The sequence below is a fragment of the Pleurodeles waltl genome, chromosome 1_2 (assembly GCF_031143425.1).
Source record: "Pleurodeles waltl isolate 20211129_DDA chromosome 1_2, aPleWal1.hap1.20221129, whole genome shotgun sequence".
Classification (NCBI taxonomy): domain Eukaryota; kingdom Metazoa; phylum Chordata; class Amphibia; order Caudata; family Salamandridae; genus Pleurodeles; species Pleurodeles waltl.
In genome coordinates, this window is record NC_090437.1 from 1312863295 (window position 1) to 1312884746 (window position 21452).

At 45.1% G+C, this 21452-nt stretch overlaps 1 protein-coding gene across 9 annotated transcripts in view; it reads left to right on the plus strand.

Annotated features, from left to right (window-relative positions):
• LOC138250922 (major histocompatibility complex class I-related gene protein-like) overlaps nucleotides 1-21452 on the plus strand; it is a 687827-nt gene that overhangs the window by 286637 nt on the left and 379738 nt on the right. For 7 of the 9 annotated variants that reach the window (XM_069205605.1, XM_069205614.1, XM_069205610.1 and 4 more), the window contains 2 exons: nucleotides 12602-12652; nucleotides 20940-20990. In XM_069205605.1, the coding sequence (XP_069061706.1) occupies nucleotides 12602-12652; nucleotides 20940-20990 (102 nt within the window). The remainder of the gene's footprint in view (nucleotides 1-12601; nucleotides 12653-20939; nucleotides 20991-21452) is intronic. The other 2 variants (XM_069205612.1, XM_069205613.1) reach the window with 1 other exon arrangement.

The following is a 21452-nucleotide window of genomic DNA, read 5'->3' on the forward strand; positions in this document are numbered from 1 at the left end:
TCCCATTGCACATAATCAAATATGGACTTAGGGCTACTTGCTTTATGAATAAAGTGGTATCCATAGTAGTTGTAGCAAAACATGTCACCATGATTATCTCTAAATAGGTAAGCATCTTCATCGTCATAGACAGTATAATATTGCAAGTCTGTCAGCATAGAATCTACTGTCTTCACATCCCAATCATCAGAAACAATGCCTGGTATAACAATATCATTCATTGATAACTTGAGGACATAAGGTATTTGAATCAATTCAGTGGGACCATATATATCAAACATTACTTTATCCCACACAATTCCATCTGGAATCGGTATTGCAGAAATGTTTACATTGGACAAGTCTCTTCGAACCATATGTGACGAAAAATGTGGTTTTAACACAGTCTCCACGTGCTCAATGTCAGATCGTTCAGGAAGAAAATGACCATGTATTACTAGAAAAAAAGTAACCACAAATCCCAACCACAAAAAAAGAGTCATAACAGCCATAAAAAGCCACAAATAGTTCCAAGGAAAAACAAAATATGTGCGCTTAAGCCAACGCAGCAGCTTACGTGGACCTCAGACTGAAGACAATAAGGACGAGGAGTCTGACACGTCATCATCAGTGTCGTTGAAGCAGCCAGAGGCAGTTCTTGCAAAAGGTGCAACTGTGAACAAAGAAGCAGATGGAGGCTCTCGCCTTGGCACACTATAAACCACTTGTTCAAAAACATCAGTAGAACGTACAGCAACTTGATCAAAAGATTACAAATTAATCGTTGTCTGTGGAACAATCGCAAGATCATCTTCCACCCTCCCCAAGCTCGGAGAGGAAACATCGTCGGTGTAAATCACCTGCAGCGGGACTTCTTCCCCAGTAGTGAGAGGGATTCCGGAACTACTGGGTGTCCCTCTTGGTCTGCTGTGCAGAATCGCCCACATGTTGTAACTTGACATTATCAATGGAAACAAAGCGATTTCCTTTGGCCCCTTGCAGCGGCGGTAAAATCACAGTTCTCGTGCCGCTAACCCCTAACACAGGGACAGGTGCTCGATAAGAAGGACCAAATTCTTTCTTTACTGCGACCTTTTCACGCACTAGATCCCCAATCCTGGGTATCCAACCAGTAGGAGTTACTGGTTCATTCTTAATTCCTGAGGAGGCAGCACTTGCAGAAGAGTTATCTTCACGGAATTGTTGTAAATCCTGCAAAACAGTGACACGATCATTTATGTCTCAAGGTGTATCTACCCCTGCACACCAGGACCATCTAGATCAGGAACATACATCCGTGGTCTGAACAGGCACTCATATGAAGTACGACCCCCCAGTGACCTTCTAGGCAAGTTATTAAGTGCTCTCTGTACTCCATACAAGTGGGCTAGCCAGCTACGACCCGTACCTATAACTCTGGCCGTTAAGGATTGCTTTAAATCATGATTCAAACGCTCCACGACAGAATTTCCCTCGGGATGAAATGGAGACGAGAATTGGAGTTGGACCCCCAACAAAGCCATGGTGTCCCTGATTGCCTTAGAGGCAAAAGCAGGGCCCTGGTCCGAATGAAAAGCCGCAAATGCAAATGTATCGACAAAGATGCGCAAATCTTTAATAACAGTCCGAGCGTCAGCCGAGCGTTGTGGCCAGACCCACACAAATCTGGAGCACGAATCTACAGCAACCAAAATATATTTGTATGCACTGTCTGGGGTCAGCGGACCACAATGATCCAAGTACACACACTGTAAAGGTTTATTTGAAATCAGAAGGGGTGTCTGCTGCGGGCGTCTAGCCGACGAAGCTTTAATTTGTTGACAAACGTCACAACAAAGGATATATTGCTTTGTCTCTTTATAGAGACCAGGCCACCAGTAACGAGTCTGTAAAAGCGAAATAGTGGCAGCCACACCAGCATGTGCAGATGCTGCCCCCTCATGTGCTGCAGAAATTAATCGAGGTCTCTCAACTTTATTGGGCATTTCACGTACACCAATGCCTGGAATATTAACAACAGCATTTAGCGCACTACTCAAGCAGTAACTATATTTAGAAGGAAATCCTTTAGGAAATGGCGTGCCATCAGCCGTAGCTTTTATGGCAGCCGAAATCTCTGTGTCTGGTTTAGAACTCAAACGAGTCACTGTGGCCACAGTGGCAACAGCCACTGCCGACTTCGCGGCTTCATCAGCCAAAGTATTCCCAGCAACGTGTATCCCAACGCGCTGGTGTCCAAGTGTATGCACAACATGGACCTTAGGGAGCGTTTCATTCAGATCCGCAACCTTACCCCACAACAATTTGTGTTTAATGGTGTTGCCCTTAGAATCTCTGAACCCATTCAACTTCCAATAGTGCAAATATTCATTGAAAGACTGAACACAGTAGTAGGAGTCACAGACCAGCAAGGTTAAAATCGCCGGATCCGCGTGCTCCAACGCTAACAATAGAGCTTTGAGCTCAGCCAGCTGTGCCGTGCAATCTCCCAAGGTTTTAGTATAAGTATGTCGGGGGCAGAACACTTCCCCCTCCATAGTGCCGCTCACCACCGCACAAGCAGCAGAATACTGTTGTTTAGTCCCAACCGCTGGTTGCGCAGAGCCATCGGTATACATGACCACCTGATATTGGTCAATAGGCAATGTGCCAGCAGGAACTGGGTACTCCATTTCATATTGAAGAAATTCTTGAGTCTGCAGTTTAGGGTCAAATATGTAATCTACATCAGTGGCTGTCAAAGACGTAGCCCATTGTATCCATCGCAGGTGTAAAGCTTTCGAATTAGGAACACTCGCTTTTGTAACGGCCTCTAAGGCCGGTATCGGGGAAACAACAATGATGCGTTGGCCCTGGGCAAGCGGTCTTTCCTTAATCACAGCCATCTGTACTGCAGTGAGTATTTTCTCAGTCTGTGCAAATCGTTGTTCTGCAGCAGAATACAAGTGTGACTTGTATGCAATCGGGACTGTCTCACCCTCATTAAAGGTGACATACGTAAACCCAACAGCCCCAGGTATCACCCTGATGACTAAATGTGTCTTATTGTCCCGTGTGTGTAAGTGTTTAACTGCTAAGAGATCAGTTTGCAAATCTCGTAGTATATGTGTATGCTCTATCGTCCAAAATCTACTCTAATAATTCGGACGAATCAACCCGTATAAGGGTTTTATACACGTAGCATAATCAGGAATGTAAGTTCTGCCAAAATTCAGAAACCCCAACAATGACTGGAGCTTCCGAACCGTATTAGGAGGCTGCAATTGAGCAAATTTCTCCAAAAAATGTGGCGCTAAGCTCTTGCCCTCTCTCGACAACTCATATCCCAGGAAAATGACGCTGAGGAAGGCAATCTTCGATTTCTTAAAATTAAACTTATAGCCAATTTCAGCAAACCCCACAACAATGCGTGATACACGCCTTAGATGTTGCAGAATCTCATCGTCTGTCAAATATATGTCATCAACATATGATAACGCTTCAGGGTCCAACTAGTGCAGAATTTCAGTTACACGAGCCAAAAATATTCCTTGGCTATTCTTATACCCCTGAGGCAAACGACAAAAAATTTTCTGAGAGCCAAACGCACTGAAACTGGTATAGTCCCGACTTTCGGGCGCTATATTTTGGCAGAAAAATCCATTCGAGATATCTAACGTTGTTTTTTTTTTTTTACGCACTATATTATTCATAAGCGCTGCGCTATGTGAATTCTGTATTGCATATGTGCGAGTATGACCATATAAATGTCTGTAATCCACCACTATCCTATATGAATGGTCCGGTTTAGCAACCGGAAATAAGGGATTATTCATCGGCGAGACACAGGGCTCAATTACACCCTGGTACTCCAATTGTGTAAGAATATTCCTAACCGATGCCCTTGCTTCAAATTTGATAGGATACTGCGGCTGAGGTTCGCCTTTTTTGGAATTACATGATAAGGTGATTGTCTATCCCACCCCACATTATTTCTATATAGAGCGGGGGCCTGTGCAAGAGCCCATAATTTACTATAGGACTCCGCTAGTTCTCTCGGAACAAGTGGTGAGAAGGAAGGTGTAATAACCTCTTCCCCCACTGGACAGTCGCGAACAAAGTCAGACGGCCAATCTTGTTCGGCCAGCAGAACGTCATATGATTTTACCACATGGTCCCAAAAGATGGCGTGTACAATGCGGTCAATGTCCCCTTCTAATTGCAGAGTCACTTTACATACTCCATCAGGATCAGAGACTCGCATATCCGCCGTTTCGACTTGTATGAAGTCATCAGTTGCTTTCACCTCCAGATGCTCTAGAAGACTCCGGCAAACTATTGTGACCTCTGCCGCGCTGTCTAACAGTGCCAACGCCCATGTCTTGTTCGTCAAGAGAACTCTCTTCTTGAGCGGCATGTCTAACTGAGAATGCTGCCACTTTCTTCTTTTTAAATTGCTGTTTTTGTTGCAGTGGTTTCTCTTCTTGTTTAATAGAAACCTCCGTTGAGCGTTGTGAATCCTGTCTTGGTTTTACGTACTCGGTTCTCCGCTCTGACCGGCCACCTCTCTCACTTCTCTTCTCTGAGGAGTCCTGAAAGGAACGAGATTGGCGTGTATCAGTATATTGATATCTTTCAGGCGTCTTCAAATTATCCCTATTCCTGAGATTATACCTATTCTGCGGGGTCTCCGGTTGCGGAGACTGTCCCCCATCTTTCTTAGGGGTTTGCTGTTTCTTTTCCCAGCGCTTTTTAGTACCCTCGGGTTGCTGTTGTTTAGATTTATCTTTATTATTTCTACCCTGTAATTGGGGGTTTTGCAGTCGAGCTCCTAGGCTATCGCGACCAATACTGGAATATGTCTCCGCTATTATTCTCGGAAGTTCCCGCTCCTGATTAACCTGCGGAACGTCCCGAAGACGCATTCGCACTGCTAGTGCTACTGCCTCTCCCTTGATATTACTCAAAATAATAGAAGAAACTGCGGCAAAATTGCCCATTAACTGCATGCCAAATCTAAGGCAGGGGCAGACCCATATTCATCTTGAATTTGTTTAAGCACTTCCGGTAAATTAGCTAATGTCGGTGTACTGTGTGCCGTAATGTAGAGCGCGGCAAACACCGTGCCCCAAGTATTACAAAGGTCCACCGGAGGAACCATTCCATACCGCAAACACATCGTCAATATTCTATGTTTATCCTGAGGTCCTGTATGGGGAAATACTGCTGCCAGCGTATTAATTTTTTGCGCCAGCCAAAATGGAGTCTCCTCACGTTTAGCCGGTACTTTACCCATAACTGAGTGCACAGTGGCCGGATTAATACCCGGAACCACTGCTTGTGGGTGCGCCGGAGCAGCACGCGCTGCGTTTGTATTTAGTGTCTGCATTACAAACTGAACTAATCGTCTATATGTAGCTGTCAAATCTGTATATAAACGACAAACTTCAGCCACTGTCAATTGAGCAGCCTCAGGATGAGGTGTATATGTAGCCAATAAAGGCCAGGTAGGACCATCATTACTTAGTGGACCTAACCTAACTTGTGCTACTGTGTGTGGGAGGGCGCCATCAAGCCAATTATGGTGTTCTTGATAAGATAAAGGTATCTCTAAGTATGCATAAGCCCTGCACTGTCCAGGGACATTCGCAACAGTGTATTCGTGAAAAGTGTTTGTACCCCCATCAACTGCTGGAAATGCGACCCAAGAATAAAAAAGTTCTGTTCTATAGGCTGCATGGGCGTCCACCACAAAAGTGACCGGACCCCCCTGGTTCGTCAAACCATGTGCTATCAGATGTCCCGTGAGCGGTTGGCGCATATTAAGCGCTATGTTCACTACTTGAGGATTCGCCATTTGTAAAAAACAGCACTAGATCTGAGAAGGCACACCAATATCTGGGTTTTCCTTTTAAAGTTCAAGCTTGAACAACCAACCACTAAGTAATAGGATGTACCTATCCCGTGGCGGCGGAAATCCTCAGCCCCACGGACGTCTCCGCTTACGGAACCGAGTAGTCAAAATATATATGAGACCGAGAGAGTCAGCCGGACCTAAATATTAGAGCCAGACCAATCGCTGGCGGCGCCATGTCGCGTGGGCTCTCATTATCCTAAATGAGACTACTGGATTTCTAGGCAGCAGGATCGATAACAGTGTGGGGGACTGAGTCTGACCTACGTGTAAGGAACTCTGTCACCCTAAATCTGGTTTTTGCTCCGGCTAACTAGCAGTGCCTCATTTCTCCCATGGGGAAGAGATGATTGGGCAGCCGAGCGCATGACATCTTTGGAACTTCTCAGGGAAGTCGTGGTCACTCAGATCCAAACCAACTCTCTCATTTACAGTATGATCTCATATACAAATGACAAAGGCAGTATAAGTTTTATATAATGTTTTAATAAAACGACTGCATTTTAGATAATAAGGCGTGAGCCGCAATAACCAGAACCATACAACACAGTAGGATTGAAATAGTCACCAGGAGAGTAAAACATAAGAACAAAGCTATCATCGTGTCTATTAGTTCCTACTCTCCCTCTGCTTGATCTATTTCGAGCACAGCATGTTAAGCTCCTAGCTTGCCTTTCTGAATCACTGGGGAGACATCAGCCCTCATACCTGAGCAAAGGCCTGTGATCTTGGTTCAGCATCTGCAACGAGGCAGTCAGCGTCTAGTTGTGGTTCCCTGGTCGGAATCTCTCTCTTGCGTGTATTGGGACAAGGAAGTGATTTTATAAGTAACATGTCAGCGTGATTACAAAATGTCCCTACGCAGGAATGCCAAAGACTAAACTCCTACCACGTCTATCGGCAATGTACCAGACTGTATCCTTGACTGAAGCACAGAGTGAACAGGAATGTGTTATGGAGAACTCCAGTGCTGAAGTAGGCTAAACATTGTGATATGAATAAAAAACAAGACCGTAGAACTGGCTATTTGAAAAATAACAGTACGAAGCCTAATAAAAAGCATTTAGATCAAAGTGCACAGAGGCTCTAAGCTGCAAGCAAATGAATAAAATACATCCAGGGCAAAGTGCACAAAGGCCTAAAGCCTGAAGCTAATGCGCAAAGGATATGTAAAACTAACCACACTACAATTTATTTATTGTATGTATGTATATTTTTTTAATCTACAATTGAACTACATGAATCCCTTCCTTATTTTCAACAATAACATCATTTCAATCTTCGATTTAATTATTTCAATATTTTTAACAATAATCCCTACATACCTTCAAAAAACCTTTTGACAAAAACGTATTAAAGATAACATTTAAACCATATCCAATCCACTCACACAACCATACCCATTCACCCTCATTCACTCATTTTATTGATCTCCAGTCACATCTAGCATGCTTTTTCCCAGCTGAAGGTAATCCCAAATTTTTTGTTGTTGCTTTGCTGCTGATTGGAGTCCTCAATCTGTCAACGTACGTTTCTGTGAATATTCAATATTACCTCCCCACCTTCTTCAGGACCATATGTGTATCACAAAACAGTTCCACACAGAGGATCAGGATATGGAAACTATAAAATCATTGTATCACTTATCATAGTATGGTCCTCAGGTCAATCCAAAGGGTTTTCTATTCATGAGGGCAATTTCTTTCCCCACTTATCTGAATCTTCATAGGGTTAGCCTTGACCATTCACTGGCTCAAACTAATGTTTCAGACTCTTTCTTTGTGTAACCAAATTTCCCTGTATTTATCATGAGATGGGCATCTCAAGCACATTCCAATTTGCTCCTTCGCCACTATGAGAATATTCTCAACCTCATCCTCACAAAAACGTGGGGTACTCACATCTTCAGCATGGCATGAGTCTCCTGTTTCAAAAGTAGTTGAGGATGTATCTCTGGCTGCTGTACAGCACATCATTTGTGTGCATTATTTGCCCTATTTCAGGGTCTGGACCCAGATTTAAATGCCATGGCTATCTTTCTTGACACCACCAAAGCATTTGATTCCCTACAGTGGGATTACCTACTAGGATGGGAACTCGCTGTCCAGATGGATACAACTCTTACTCTCAGCATGTAGCCAGGGTGTATATAAATTGTTTGTGCTCAGAGCCCCTTTGACCTGTCCCAGGGCACTAGACAGGGTTGCCCGCTCTCACCACTAATATTTGTAGTGGCAGTGGACCGCCTGGCTGCCAAACTCAGGAAGAAGTACTCTGACAATGCCTTACAGTACACAAGCAAGCTCAAACTTGTCTCAGTATGCTTATGACATTACCCCATATATGTGTGAGCAGAGGGAGAGCATGAACTATTGGGGGTACGAATAAATTAGGGAAAATCTGAGACCTTTTCTCTAAAGTACAAAAACAAAATAGCCATCTCCAATAGACTATCCCCTAAAATGGTGTACAAGTAAGATTACACATCTGGGTCCACCAGGATAGAGAAACGGTACTAAGAGCTAATGACAACACCATGCTCAACACCATTGGTGACCAGATCACCCGCTGGATCTCGCTTGCTCTCTCTCTGGCAAGTTAAATAGGACTCATAAAGATGGTTCTTTTTCCAAAATTGTTATATCCATTTGTTAATATCCCTTTCGGGCTCACTACATCCTTCTTCCTGTTGCTCATAACCAATGTGATCTGCTTAGCATGGAATGGAAAACAACCCAGAATAAAATGCTACTATTCCACCGAGGGGGGTTTGAAGCCCCTGAAAAGGAGATGTATTATTTCTGTGCCCAGGCACATTGCACTTACTACTGGCATAACTCTTTTCCCCTCATCCCCCATCTGGACATAGAGGAAGACAATCTATCACCTGTGTCCCAATCCTCCTTCATTGGGCTACCTACTAGCAAAAACACTATATATGTATCCCTGGTGGGATGAATGACAAGATCTTTGGAACAACTGGGAAGGAGAGTGGGACTGAAATTATTGCACTCTCCTTGTCTCCTGCAGATTTTTTTCCATCTGCTAAGAGTCACACATGTACAGCTAGTCATAGCAAGACTTCGAGCAAAGAAACTGCTTGTCTGGGGTGACCTATACCAACCAGGGCATCTTCCTCACACTGATGGAGTTCCGCTACGGATACTTTATGTACTATAGGCTTCGAAATGGCTGCTGACTATCATTCCCAGCATTTCCAAAGGAGACCCATGATCTTAGCGACATTAGATAGATTACTAACTGCCACCTCCAAAAAACATCTAATTACAACACTGTACTAAACAGCCCAGGAATAAGTAACAATGTTGCTACATGGTGCTTCACCAGGATGAGAAAAAGAACTGGGTTGTGATATCACTGAGGGACAGTGGACATTTTGCTTTGAATAGACAGGTGTAACCTCCGTTAAAGGTGCTGTTCGACCTGGGCGAGGTTCCTCTATCTGGGTGCAGATATCCCAATGAATTTGCCCAATGGACAGAGGTTACTGCAGTGTGATCCAACATGGTGAATGAGGAGATACGATTGGATCCATTGATTTCTGCATTAGGCTGTGTTAAAGCTATAGAGACACCACACAGGCAATTTGTGGCCTTAACTCTACTGTTGGTAAAGCAGCTAATGGTGAGCAGGTGTGGAAGAAGAAGGGCCCATAAGTCTAAGCAATTGCTCACTGACCTCATAAACTGCAAAAAAGAGATAGATATTTGCACTGAACTATTGTCTCCAGCCTTAAGGTATAGAGATATATATTGCAGCCGTTGGAATTATACATGCTTACACAGATGGAAGACTTGGGGTAGAGCTCTAGAGAAGATGCGCCAGGACACATATGGACAATTAGTATGGACTGTGTGGTCTCTAAAACAGGCCCCCAGAAAAAGCCCACCTGTTGCTCTTGCCCTCTAGAAATGTGAACGACCGCTAAGTTGGTGCACGCACTCTGAGCACACTGTGTGGGTATTTCTGTATCTTGGACTTCTGTGCTTACCTCTCCAACAATTGATGTAATTCTTCTGTGGTATCAGTGTACTGTAACAAATAGAGCGGAGTTCTGTTTGTTAAATGTATCATTTGGTTATGGTATGGAAACTGAAAAAAATAAAGTAAAAAAAAACAATATTAAAGGAATATCACACTTCTGGTTGTAGCTCTTTCTGGTGAGGGAAGGGTGGGATGTGGGACTTGGGGGATTAGGATGGGAATGAGGGGATAACCAATAGCAGAAGGGAGGACAGAGATGGTATAAATGGTGTATGTTGAATATAGTGTAGTAGTTCGAGTGCTGGTTGGTAAGAGCATGCCGGTGTGTGTGATATGGGCATGCGAAGGGTGAGCTGCCAGGGTAGGAAAGGTGGTGTGAGCTCCAAGAGGTTTTTTCACTGAGGGATAAGTATGACTTTGAGTGGTTAAGGGATTTTGTGACAAACCCCTAATTTGGTGCAAAGTATCAAGAGGGATGTGCTGGAGGGTGTTGTAGCTGCCTGTTAATTTATCGGACCCCGCAGGTCAATCAAAAAGCTGTAGGGCTCAAAGGTGTTGAAGGGTAAAGTATTGATATTCTAACCTGGACATATAATCTATCAGGGGTTTCTGGGTGTGGGAACATTTCTGTCTGTTTGTTTATATGTGATCTGTTCTATGGCAAGCACATGCCACATCTCATGGAACTACAGTGCTGTTGGGGGTCCACCTCTTCTTCCAGAAGAGGGCTATGAGTTGTTCTGAGGCTCCTGTCAAGTGGCGGGTGAGTGTCCTGTCTGCTCCTATCATATGTCTCATGGTTTGGGGAGTGTTGCTTAAGAGCAGTATTAGGAGGCCCACTGGAATATGATAGCCTATTGTCCTCTTGATGTGGCCCATTATTTCCTTCCACATAGTCTGGATTATCAAATACGTCCACCATATATGTGTGAATGTCCCTTCTTCTGTCCCTCAGCTTCAACACAAAGGGGTTTTGGTGAGGAACATTTAGTGAAGTCATGTGGGGGTAAAATACCATTGGAACATTACTTTATTAGCCAATTCTTTCTGGGGAGTGCTGTGTAAGGCTTTCGGGCAGTTGTACCATGTATGTTCCCATTGCTTAGGTGATATGACTCTGTGAAGGTCTTTCTTCCATCATGATTGATAAGCGTGTGAGGGCATGGGTTTGGAGTTTTGCAGGGCCCGGCATGTTCTGGATATTAAACTCTTCGTGCCAGAAAATGTGCAGACTAAATTCTCCAAATGGTTTGAAGGTTCTTGTGGCTGCCAAGGGGCTAGGAGGATGTGAAGCCCTGTGTCTCGGTTGGATGTGGAAATTGTTTTTACATTGCTCAAACGTTTTAATAGAGTCTCTGTGATCTAGTTGGTGAAGGACCAAATTTCTAGGGCCTAGATGAAGTTGGGGTTGGGACCTATTGAAGTGTTCGGGGTGGGAAGGTTGTAGGATCTCTCCTCACTCCCAGGCAGGCCAGTATTGAAATGAGGAGGACCTGGACCAACCTGTAGCCTTTATTAGTAGATTAATGCCCTGTGAACAGAGTTGGAGCGCTATAGAAAGCAAAGTTTTGTTGTGGTCTGAGCACTGAAGAAGCTGAGACAAAACATGTTTGGGACTTACATCTGCATTCGGCCAGACCACAGGCCCTTCAGATGGTTGATGCAGATGAGGGTTTAGGAGATTGATACTCAAAGTACAGCCCGGGGCCGCATGCAACCCTCATGACCTTTACATGTGGCCCACAGGTCAACAGCAGCACTGGGCTTTCATTTTTAAAGACATCTTGCAGCAAAAATATACGGTCTCTTAACATGCAGAACCATTTTAACTTTAGTACATCAGATTATATCAGCGCATTGAAATTTATTATTTGAAAAGTGATAGTTTTCAAACATGAATTTAGAAGCATTAATTCTTCCCCCACCCAGACATCAATGCCAATAGTAAACTAACGAGGCAAGTCAGTTGTTATGTGCACTCTTTGGGTAGCCTCAGTTCCTTTTATAGATGAACGCCCAGGATGTTGCGTAGTTCTCCCCACCTTCAGCTGGGGGTGTATGCTATAGACCTGTCAGCCTTAAGGTTGTCTTTACTCAAACTTGTTGTGTTCACTACTCCTACTTTTGATGATCCCAATTTTGGTGGCCTGTGGACTCTACACATTTTACCACTGCTAACCAGTTCTAAGGTTATTGTAATTTCTCCCTAAAACATGGTAGAATTGGCTTACGCCCACTTGGCATATTTCGTTTACTTGTAAATCCCTATTAAAGTGACACTACCTGTTTCCTGGGCCTGTAAATGAAACGCTACTAGAGGGGCTGCAGCACTGATAGTGCCGCCTGTTCAAGTAGCCCCTTTAGCATGTGTCAGGTCTGCCATTGCAGTCTGTATGTGCAGTTTTAATCTGCCCAGACATTCCTTTTTAATACATAGAAGCCACCCTCCAAGGTAGGCCAAAGACAGCACAGAGGGTAGGGTGCAGAATACTTAAAAAGTTGGACCTGTGCCTTAAGGTTTTAGGTATTCTGGAAGTGAAAAACACTTAAATTTGTTTTTCACTACAGAAAGGCCTACCTCTCCCATTCCATCCGAGGTCTTGCAAAGTACAGTATTGATATAATGCTATGAATTAGCAGATATTAAGGCACAACAAGAATTCTGAATGCGCTTCAGCTGCTGTTACTTCTCATAATGAACCCTCTTCTTTGCTTCCTCTCTAGAGACCTATCCTGCTCTGACCGACCACCCAGATATCATCACGAATGCTGCAGGTGAGAAACTCCAGCTTTCGCCTTATCTCAGACCACACCAAAAAAAAAAGATTATCTGATCAAACTGCTCTTGGGAATGAGATCATGTGTACAAGTTAAAATGCTGGTAAAGCAGATATCTTGCCTGTGTCTAGATTAGTCCAAGATGTTCCCTTATTACACTTCCACCAGCCTCTAATGTTGGAATCAGGCTATTCCAAGACTCTTCGTGCTGCTCTATGTATTCAGCTTAATATACTACGATGGAACATTGTGTCTGCATTTGTTGAATTGTGTGATAAAACATTTTTATGGTCTGGCTTATAGTGGGTACCTTGTGGTACTTACACCTTGTGCCAGGTCCAGTTATCCCTTATTAGTAGAATAGAGGTGTTCTAGCAGCTTAGGCTGATAGAGGTAGCTATAGCAGAGCAGTTTAGGCTGAACTAGGAGACATGCAAAGCTCCTACTATACCACTTATATAGCACTATATCATAAGAAAACACTATACTCAGAGTTACTGAAAATAAAGGTACTTTATTTTAGTGACAATATGCCAAAAGTATCTCAGAGGATATACTCCCTTAGGAGGTAAGTAATATAACCAAATTGTATGCACACAAACAAAAATCAGGTAAGTAACAGTTAGAAAAGTAGGGCAAACAATGTAGAATCACAATAGAATGCAATAGGGAGAAATAGGCCTACGGGCAACACAAACCATATACTCCAAAAGTGGAATGCAAACCACGAATGGACCCCCGCCTAGTGTGGTGTGTAGAGAGTCGCTGGGAGTGTAAGAAAACACTAAGGGTGTCCAAGATACCCCACCCCAAGACCCCGAAAAGTAGGAGTAAAGTTATCCTACTACACCAGAAATACAGTAAAGTCGAGATAGGGGATTCTGCAAGGGCAACAACTGACTGCAAAACACTGAAGACAGATTCCTGGACCTGAGGACCTGTAAAGTAAGGGGACCAAGTCCAAGAGTCACTCAAGTGTCAAGGGGGGACAGGAGCCCACTAAACCCCGGATGAAGGTACAAAAGGGCTGTCTCCGGGTGGAAGAAGCCGAAGATTCTGCAACAACAGAAGGTGCCAGGAACTTCTCCTTTGGTCAGAAGATGTTCCCCAGCGTGCTGGAGGATGCAGAGTTATTTCCATGCAGAAAGACCACAAACAGGCCTTGCTAGCTGCAAGAGTTGCAGTTGAGGATTTTGGGTGCTGCCAGGGCCCAGGAAGGACCAGGAGGTCGCCTCTTGGAGGAGGAGACAGAGGTGGCGCTCAGCAATACAGAGAACCCAGGCAGAAGCAGGCAGCACTTGCAGAAGTACCCGAACAGGCACTTAGAAGATCTGAGGACAGCGGTCGGCTCAGAGTCACAAAAGAGGGTCCCATGATGCCGGAGTCCAACTCAGCAAGTTGGGCAATGCAGGACGGAGTGCTGGGTACCTGGGCTAGGCTGTGCACGAAGGAAGTCTTGCAAAAGTGCACAGAAACCCGAGCAGCTGCAGTTCACACAGTATACAGGATTACTGTCTGGCGTGGGGAGGCAAGGACTTACCTCCACCAAATTTGGACAGAAGAGACACTTGTACCCAGCTCCTGTGTTCCAGGGACCACGCTCATCAGGATGAGAGTGGACCCAGAGGACCGGTGATGCAGAAGTTTGGTGCCTGCGTTAGCAGGGGGTAGATTCCATCGACCCACAGGAGATTTCTTCTTGGCTTCCAGTGCAGGGTGAAGGCAGACAGCCCTCAGAGCATGCACCACCAGGAAACAGTCGAGAAAGTCGGCAGGATGAGGCGCTCCAATGTTGCTGGAAGTCTTCTTGCTACTTTGTTGCGGTTATGCAGGCATCCTGAAGCAGGCAGCGGTTCATCCTTGGCAGAAGTCGAAGAGGGAAGTGCAGAGGAACTCTGGTGAGCTCTTGCATTTGTTATCTGGTGAGATACCCACAGGAGAGACCCTAAATAACCCACAGAGGAGGATTGGCTACAGAGAAAGGAAAGCACCTATCAGCAGGGTTCTATGACGTCACCTGCTGGCACTGGCCACTCAGAGCTGTCCATTGTGCCCTCACACCTCTGTATCCAAGATGGCAGAGGTCTGGGACACACTGGAGGAGCTCTGGGCACCTCCTCTGGGATGTGCTGGTCAAGGGAGTGGTCACTCCCCTTTCCTTTGTCCAGTTTTGCTCTCTTAGCAGGGCTGGGGGGATCCCTGAACCGGTGTAGACTGACTTATGCAAGGATGGCACCATCTGTGCCCTTCAAAGCATTTCCAGAGGCCAGGAGTGGCAACTCCTCCCAGGCTCTTCACACCTATATCCAAAGGGAGAGGGTGTAACACCCTCTCTCAGAGGAAATCCTTTGTTCTGCCTTCCTGGGACCAGGCTGCCCAGGCCCCAGGGGGGCAGAAACCTGTCTGAGGGGTTGCCAGCAGCGGTAGCTGCAGAGAAGACTACAGAAAGCTAGTTTGGCAGTACCCGGGCTCTATGCTGGAGACCCGGGGATGCATGGAATTGTCACCCCCAATAACAGAATGGTATTGGGGTGACAATTCCATGATCCTAGACATGTTACATGGCCATGTTCGGAGTTACCATTGTGATTCTACATATAGGTATTGACCTATATGTAGTGCACACGTGTAATGGTGTCCCTTCACTCACAAAGTCCAGGGAAATTGCCCTGAGCAATGTGGAGTCACCTTGGCTAGTGCCAGGGTACCCTCATACTAAGTAACTTTGCACCTAACCTTCACAAAGTGAGAGTTAGACATATAGGTGACTTATAAGTTACTTATGTGCAGTGTAAAATGGCTGTGAAATAACGTGGACGTTATTTCACTCAAGCTGCAGTGGCAGTCCTGTGTAAGAATTGTCTAAGCTCCCTATGGGTGGCAAAAGAAATGCTGCAGCCTATAGGGATCTCCTGGAACCCCAATACCCTGGGTACCTAGGGACCATATACAAGGGAATTTTAAGGGTGTTCCAGTGTGCCAATGAGAATTGGTCAAATAAGTCACTAGCCTGCAGTGACAATTTTAAAAGCAGAGAGTGCATAAACACTGAGGTTCTGGTTAGCAAAGCCTCAGTGATACAGTTAGGCACCACACAGGGAACACATACAGGACATACTTTATGAGCACTGGGGTCCTGACTAGCAGGATCCCAGTGACACATAGGCAAAAAGAAGGGACAATAAGGTCAACCTTGCCCAGATGAGTCTTCATTGTCTAAGTGGAAATATCTGGAGAGTTCATCTGCATTGGAGTGGGTACTCCCAGGTCTATGTTAAACTGTATAGTCCATTCCCTGTAGGGATATGGACCACCTCAACAATTTAGCGTTTTCACCTTTCATTTGTTTTGGCCAAAGTAGAGGATTTTGGTCTGTCTGAACAATAAAGTTAGTACCAAACAGGTATCGTCTCATCTTTTTCAGTGCCCAGACCACAGCAAAGGCCTCCCTCTCTATGGCAGACCAACGCTTTTCTCTAGGGGTCAACCTCCTGCTGATAAAAGCAACAGGTTGATCCTGGCACTCGTATTCAGCTGTGATAGCACTGCCCCAACCCCTAATTCAGAAGCATCAGTCTGGACTATGGATTTCTTGCAGTAGCAAGGACTTTTTAGGACAGGTGCAGAGCACATGGCCTGTTTGAGCTCATCAAAAGCTTTTTGACAGCTAGTTGTCCACAATACCTTTTTAGACATCTTTTTGCTAGTGAGATCATTAAGAGAGGCTGCTATGGAGGCATAATTCTTGATGAATCTCCTATAGTACCCTGTGAGGCCTAAAAAGGCCCTCTCCTGGGTTTGAGTTGTAGGGCAGCCCAGTCCATAATAGTCTGGATCTTCCCCTGTAATAGCGCAATCTGTTCCCCACCGTCAAGGTGGCCCAGATAAACCACTTTCCCCTGCCCTATCTGCCACTTTGAGGCCTTGACAGTGAGGCCTGCCTTTTGCAGGGCCTCCAAAACTTTCCATAGGTGGACCAGGTGATCATCCCAGGTTGAGCTAAAGACAGCTATATCATCTAGATATGCTGCACTAAAAGCTTCTAACCCTTGCAGGACTGTGTTCCCCAACCTTTGAAAAGTGGCAGGTGCATTTTTAAACCAAAAGGCATTACTGTGAATTGATAGTGCCCTCCAATGATTGAAAATGCAGTCTTTCATTTAGTATCTTCTGATAACCTAATCTGCCAATACCCTGCAGTTAGATCAAAAGTGCTTAGATACTTGGCAGAAGCCAGTGTATCTATGAGCTCATCTGCCCTGGGTATAGTGTGATCATCTGTCTTGGTTACTTGGTTGAGCCCTCTATAATCAACACAAAACCTAATTTCTCTTTTTCCATCCTTACTGTGAGGTTTAGGGACAAGCACCCATGGGCTTTCTGAAGGCTCAATCACTCCTAAGTCCAGCGTTTTCTGAACCTCTTGTTTAATGCAGTCCCTGACATGGTCAGGCTGCCTATAAATCTTACTTTTGACAGGTAACCTGTCTCCAGTATCAGTTGTATGTTCACACCAAGTAGTGGTACCTAGTATCAGTGAAAAGAGTTCAGAAAACTGACTTAAAAGATTCATACAGTTATCTTTCTGCTCTGCAGTAAGACAATCTGCCAGTACTACTCCCTCCACTAAGCCATCAGCTTCAGTGGTGGAGAAGAGATCAGGGAGAGGGTCACTCTCTGCTGCCTGTCCCTCATCAGTTGTCATGAGCAGGGTGAGATCAGCCCTGTCATAGTAGGATTTCAGGGGGTTGACATGGAGTACCCTAAGGGGACTCCTGGCAGTGCCAAGGTCTACCAACTAGGCAACCTCACCCTTTTTCTCAACAATTAGATGGGGCCCACTCCATTTGTCCTGGAGTGCTCTTGGGGCCACAGGCTCCAATACCCACACCTTCTGTCCTGGATGGTACTGAGTCAGGACAGCCTTCTGGTCATGCCATTGCTTTTTTAGCTACCGGCCGGCCTGAAGGTTTTTACTGGCCTTTTTCATATACTCAGCCATTCTTGATCTTAGGCCAAGTTCATAGTCCACAATGTCCTGTTTAGGAGCTTTTAAAGGTTGTTCCCAACCCTCCTTAACAAGAGCAAGGGGACCTCTCACAAGGTGCCCAAAGAGGAGCTCAAAGGGGCTAAAGCCCACTCCTTTTTGGGGTACCTCCCTGTAAGAAAAAAGGAGGCAAGGTAAAAGGACATCCCATCTCCTTCTGAGTTTTTTAGGGAGTCCCATTATCATACCTTTGAGAGTTTTATTAAATCTCTCAACCAGACCATTTGTTTGTGGATGGTAAGGAGTTGTGAACTTGTAAGTTACACCACACTCCTTCCACATTGCTTTGAGGTATGCAGACATCAAGTTACTACCTCTGTCTGACACCACTTCCTTAGGGAAACCCACTCTGGAAAAGATAACCAGGAGGGCCTTTGCCACTGCAGGAGCTGTAGTGGTCCTTAAGGGGATGGCTTCAGGGTACCTAGTGGCATGGTCCACTACCACCAGGATAAACCTATTGCCTGAAGCTGTTGGAGGGTCAAGGGGGCCAACTATATCAACCACTACCCTTTCAATCGGCACCCCAACCACTGGAAGTAGAATTAAGGGGGCCTTTGGAGTGCCACCAGTCTTGCCACTGGCTTGGTAGGTCACACAAGAGCGACAAAACTCTTTAGTGTCCTCTGACATATGATGCCAGTGAAACAGGGGAACAAGTCTGTCCCAAGTTTTACTTTGGCCCAAATGCCCAGCCAAAGGAATGTCATGTGCCAAGTTAAGAAGAAACTCTCTTTATTGCAAGGGAATGACCAATCTCCTGGCAACTCCATGTTTAGGGTCCCTTGACTCAGTATACAAGAGGTTGTCTTCCCAATACACCTTATGGCTATCACTGACATCCCCATTCTGCTGCTTGACAGCTTGCTGTCTTAAACCCTCTAGTGTGGGACAGGTCTGCTGTGTCACACTCAGCTCTTCCCTTGCAGGCCCCCCATCACCCAAAAGCTCAGCAGTGTCTGCCGCCAGCTCATCTGTTGTAGGTTCTGCACAGGGATAGGATTCCTCTTCCTCAAAAGGGGAATCTTCTGGAGAGGGAGGGATCGTGGGCAAGGATTTACCCTTTCTACTCCTAGCTTTTGTGAGCACTTGGTCCATTGTTCCAGGATCCAAGTTTCCCTGTCCGTTTTGCTTTTTGGCCTGAGCCCTTGTCAAAGCAAAAATATGCCCAGGAATGCCCAGGCCCCAGGGGGGCAGAAACCTGTCTGAGGGGTTGCCAGCAGCGGTAGCTGCAGAGAAGACCACGGAAAGCTAGTTTGGCAGCACCCAGGCTCTATGCTGGAGACCCGGAGATGCATGGAATTGTCACCCCCAGTACCAGAATGGTATTGGGGGTGACAATTCCATGATCCTAGACATTTTACATGGCCATGTTTGGAGTTACCATTGTGAGGCTACATATAGGTATTGACCTATATGTAGTGCACGCGTGTAATGGTGTCCCCGCACTCACAACATCCGGGGAAATTGCCCTGAACAATGTGGGGTCACCTTGGCCAGTGCCAGGGTGCCCTCACACTAAGTAACTTTGCACCTAACCTTCACTAAGTGACAGTTAGACATATAGGTGACTTATAAGTTACTTATGTGCAGTGTAAAATGGCTGTGAAATAACATGGACGTTATTTCACTCAGGCTTCAGTGGCAGTCCTGTGTAAGAATTGTCTGAGCTCCCTATGGGTGGCAAAAGAAATGCTGCAGCCTATAGGGATCTCCTGGAACCTCAATACCCTGGGTACCTAGGTACCATATACAAGGGAATTATAAGGGTGTTCCAGTGTGCCAATGAGAATTGGTAAAATTAGTCACTAGCCTGCAGTGACAATTTTAAAAGCAGAGAGAGCATAAACACTGAGGTTCTGGTTAGCAGAGCCTCGGTGATACAGTTTGGCACCACACAGGGAACACATACAGGGCATACTTTATGAGCACTGGGGTCCTGACTAGCAGGATCCCAGTGACACATAGGCAAAAACAAACATACATATAGTAAAAATGGGGGTAACATGCCAGGCAAGATGGTACTTTCCTACACCTGTGAACAGAGTTGGAGCGCTATAGAAAGCAAAGTTTTGTTGTGGTCTGAGCACTGAAGATGCTGAGACAAAACATGTTTGGGACTTACATCTGGATTCGGCCAGACCACAGGCCCTTCAGATGGTTGATGCAGATGAGGGTTTAGGACATTGATACTCAAAGTGCAGCCCGGGGGCCGCATGCAACCCTCTTGACCTTTAAATGCGGCCCCCAGGTCAACAGCAGCACTGGGCCTTCATTTTTAAAGACATCTTGCAGCAAAAGTATAAAAATATACGGTCTCTTAACATGCAGAACCATTTTAACCTTAGTAAATCAGATTATATCAGCGCATTGAAATATATTATTTTAAAAGTGATCGTTTTCAAACATGAATTTAGAAGCATTCATTCTACCCCCAACCAGACATCAGTGCCAATAGTGAACTAACTTGTTCAGTAACAACTGGGGTAGCCTCAGTTCCTTTTATAGATGAATGCCCAGGATGTTGCGTAGTTCACCCCACCTTCAGCTGGGGGGGGTATGCTATGGACCTGTCAGCCTTAAGGTGGTCTTTACTCAAGCTTGTTGCGTTCACCACTCCTACTTTTGATGATCCCAATTTTGCTGGCCTGTGGACTCTAAACATTTTACCACTGCTAACCAGTTCTAAGGTTCTTGTAATTTCTCCCTAAAACATGGTAGAATTGGCTTACACCCATATGGCATATTTCATTTACTTTTAAGTCCCTATTAAAGTGACACTACCTCTTTCCTGGGCCTGTAAATGAAACGCTACTAGTGGGCCTGCAGCACTGATAATGCCGCCTGTTCAAGTAGCCCATTTAGCATGTGTCAGGTCTGCCATTGCGGCCTGTATGTGCAGTTTTAATCTGCCTTTTCGACCTGGCAAAAGAAACCTTTTGCCAGGCCCAGAGCTTCCTTTTTAATAGGCCATGGACAGCACAGAGGGTAGGGTGCAGTATATTTAAATAGTTGGACATGTGCTTTTAGGTTTTACGTATTCTGGAAGTGAAAAACGCTTACATTTGTTTTTCACTACAGCAAGGCCTACCTCTCCCATTCCATCCGAGGTCTTGCAAAGTACAGTATTGATATAGTGCTATGAATTAGCAGATATTAAGGCACAACAAGAATTCTGAATCTGTTTCAGCTGCTGTTACTTCTCATAATGAACCTTCTTCTTCGCTTTCTCTCTAGAGACCTATCCTGCTCTGACCGACCACCCAGATATCAGCACGAATGCTGCAGGTGAGAAACTCCAGCTTTCGCCTTATCTCAGACCAAACCAAAAAAAAAAGATTATCTGATCAAACAGCTCTTGGGAACGAGATCATGTGTACAAGTTAAAATGCTGGTAAAGCAGATATTTTGCCTGTGTCTAGATTAGTCCAAGATGTTCCCTTATTACACTTCCACCAGCCTCTGTTGGAATCAGGCTATTCCAAGACTCTTCGTGCTGCTTTATGTATTCAGCTTAATATACTACGATGGAACATTGTGTCTGCATTTGTTGAATTGTGTGATAAAACATTTTTATGGTCTGGCTTATAGTGGGTACCTTGTGGTACTTACACCTTGTGCCAGGTCCAGTTATCCCTTATTAGTAGATTAGAGGTGTTCTAGCAGCTTAGGCTGATAGAGGTAGCTATAGCAGAGCAGTTTAAGCTGAACTAGGAGACATGCAAAGCTCCTACTACACTAATTATATAG